The sequence below is a fragment of the Sinocyclocheilus anshuiensis genome, unplaced genomic scaffold (genome assembly GCF_001515605.1).
Source record: "Sinocyclocheilus anshuiensis isolate Anshui unplaced genomic scaffold, SAMN03320099.WGS_v1.1 scaffold519, whole genome shotgun sequence".
Classification (NCBI taxonomy): Eukaryota; Metazoa; Chordata; class Actinopteri; order Cypriniformes; family Cyprinidae; genus Sinocyclocheilus; species Sinocyclocheilus anshuiensis.
In genome coordinates this window covers 631,326-634,434 of record NW_015549637.1, presented here as the reverse complement: position 1 = coordinate 634,434, position 3,109 = coordinate 631,326, and the positions used below count along the sequence as shown (strand labels likewise).

General features: G+C 41.0%; 1 protein-coding gene across 1 annotated transcript in view; it reads right to left on the bottom strand.

Moving 5' to 3' along the window:
- LOC107659794 (mitogen-activated protein kinase-binding protein 1-like) overlaps nucleotides 1-3,109 on the bottom strand; it is a 28,035-nt gene that overhangs the window by 16,910 nt on the left and 8,016 nt on the right. Inside the window, 5 exon segments of the mRNA XM_016448822.1 lie at nucleotides 1,875-1,950; nucleotides 2,038-2,159; nucleotides 2,297-2,370; nucleotides 2,476-2,619; nucleotides 2,784-3,072. Coding sequence (XP_016304308.1) covers nucleotides 1,875-1,950; nucleotides 2,038-2,159; nucleotides 2,297-2,370; nucleotides 2,476-2,619; nucleotides 2,784-3,072 — 705 coding nt within the window.

Here is a 3,109-nt window from a genome sequence, read left to right as displayed (position 1 = left end):
AATTATATCGTATCGACCGAAATTAAGAAATATATCGTGATATCAATTTTGGCCATATCGTCCAGCCCTATGTTAGACATATTTAAAAACAACAAAAACCAATAAAAAGGACAATCACAACAAAATTACTAAATTTTTAACTAAAATTAACATGAAAGCAGAAAATATAAAAATAAAATCAACACAAGATGGCAGCACTACATTTTAGACCAGATGTAGCAGTAAAACGCGAGTGATATCAATTTGATAACTCATATGCGCTCTCATTTCTTTAGCGCACGCGAATTCCAAAACGCGTCAAAAGCGGAAGAGCGCGACTCGTTTGAACCGCGCTGCACGGACCGTTTTTAGCTCTGCCTAAAGACAGCGCAGCGCGAGCTCCGAACAAATGCGTTTACTCGCTGACTGATCTCGATCACGAGACCACTAAACAGCGCTGTGAGGAGCGTTTGAGTTTGGAGCAGAGGTTTCCATACAAACCGCAGATGTCAAAGGCAGATGAAACCACGCTGACATTCTCAACAACACTAACGCGAAAATAGGAAAAACATTGTGCGACAACAATTCAGTACGTCGAATCTGGCCCCCTTTAGGAAAAGTTTGGACACCCCTGATTTAAAGCATTTTACACATTTTTGAAACAAACTTCAATGAAAATGAGAAATGTTGCCTCTGAAACTAGCTGAAAAAGTTTTTAATATATACTTTATTTTAGTTAATGTTCATTTTATTTCAAGTAATGAAAACGTTAATGTTTTTAGTTTTAGTTAACAATAATATCCCTGATACTACCAACATTGTAACAATACAAAGCTGGTTGAAAATCTGTGAACTTACTCTTTAAGTCTCATTCACACCAAAAACAATAATGTTGACAATAACTTTAACCATAAAATTTTAAAGGGGTCATGAACGGAGTAATCAAAATTCCCTTGATCTTTTGACATAAGAGGTCATTGTACCATAAAAACATCCTGTAAGTTTCAGAAATCAAAACATTCTTGTTAGTCTAAAAACAGCTTATACTGAAGCCAATCTGCCAAAACGAGTGTGGAACCAAAACGTGTTGTGGAATGTGCCTCTTTATGGCGTAATAGTGTGGCTAAACCCCGCCTCCACAGAAGATGATCAAAGCCTGCTTCGACGTCACCACCTGTTTAGCCCCGCCCACCGATTCTACAGCGCCGCCTGTTTAGCCCCACCCACCGATTCTACAGTGCCGCCTGTTTAGCCCCACCCACCGATTCACACATTCACACAAGTGTGAGGAACTGTTATTATGTGCTCACTCTTGCTTTTTCTGTTATTACAGATCGTTTGATATGTACCGAGTATTTATGCGTTTTTGACCTAAATCACAGCAGCGTCCATCTGTGAAGGATGTACGCTGTCAATCATACACAGCTGTTAGCCAATCACAGCAGTGGGCGTTTACTTCAGAGTCTACAATCCACCACGCCTACTCAAACAGAGCTTTTTTTCCAGAGATGTTTTTTGATTAAAAAAAATCTTGATAACATTATAAGTGGACCTCAGAGAACAGTACAAAAAAAAAAAGAAAAAAAAAAAGGCAGTTCACGTTTAATAATCACTAAGAGAATAGTAAGTGCACACAACTATAACGATAACAACACAGAAGAAAAATATCCTTGGAATCACTATCAGAAAGAAACATTAACATCCAATCAGAATCCATCTGATTTTAAAGAGCTTGTGTATTTAAAACTGCAGCGAGTGCTTATAATAAACAGACTGATGTGTGGACGCTGATATCGTTATTATAGTTATTGTTCTTTGTGTGAACGGCTTCTACACGTCGGGTGTTTGTTTGAATCACGGTGAGCGCTGGTTGAGCTGTGTGTCAGTGATCGGACCTTCAGCAAACTGCCGTCTTCAGTCTGAGAGCCACTGAAGGATCTCTTCTGTTTGCCGCTGCTGATGTTGATCACTCTAGAGAACCACAGACACACACCAACATCATCAAACCATCTCAACTCAAGCCATCACAGTCTCAAACCAACACCCGTATCTCCTCACCGGATGCTGCGGTCCTGACAGCCCACGGCGGCGTACTTGCAGGTGGGATCCACATCCATGTCATTAGGAGTCGCTTTACGAACCACATGATGAGTCCGCTTGAATTCAGCTCCTCTGACCGTCTAAACCAGGGTTAGTACCATTAATTAAAGCCATGCAAAGAGTTTTGTTACATGAACACACACACACTCAGTTTAACAGAGCATCAGAGAAACTCTGGATTCGATCGGAGGTTCTGGTGGTTTTTCTCGGGACTCACCCTGTGAGCGGTGCGGATGTAAACGCTCTTATCCGCTCCACAGCTGATGATCCGCAGCGTCCCGTCACCGGCGGCTGATCCAAACATCACGGACAATCACAAGATCACAGAGATCAACACCCACTGCACGTCTGCTTGTGTATATTATATCATAATAACAGGGAACAATGAGCTCTGACCAGCGAAGCGGACAGACGTGATGGAGGACGAGTGCTCGTCCAGAGTCTGCAGCAGACCGTAGTCTTCCTCAGCGTCCAGTACATGGATCAGACGATCTCGACTCGCAGTGGCCAGCAGATTCACACCTGTCCAACACACACTCACTGATAAAATAACAAATAAAGTAAATAATTAATTAAAAATAAATATGAAAAAGTAAAAATAAATTAATTAAATAGATATAAAAGTAAACAAAAATCTAAATGTAAAATTAAAATAAATTATTGTAAATAAAAAAGAAATTTACGCAAATAAACAGAATTTTAACAATAATGAAATAAATAAATAATAAAATGACTACATTTTTTTATGTAATGATATTTTTTTTGCACTGAGTATTTTCATGACAGTTTGACACATGATCATCTGTACCTGAGTGTGCCCTTTCTGTCTCCGGAGGCCAGGTGTGTCCCGTCTGGACTGATGCAGATGGTTCTGATGCCGCTCCTGCTGTCGGCGCTCGATCCCTCGGCTTTCCCTGAGCCACTGATGGCAGTTCCCTCCACGTCCAGCAGGGCGGCGGTGCTGTGCTCCATGTAGAAGATGTGATGAAGATCCTGCGGGAGTTCAGAGTCACTTCATCACTCGTCATCG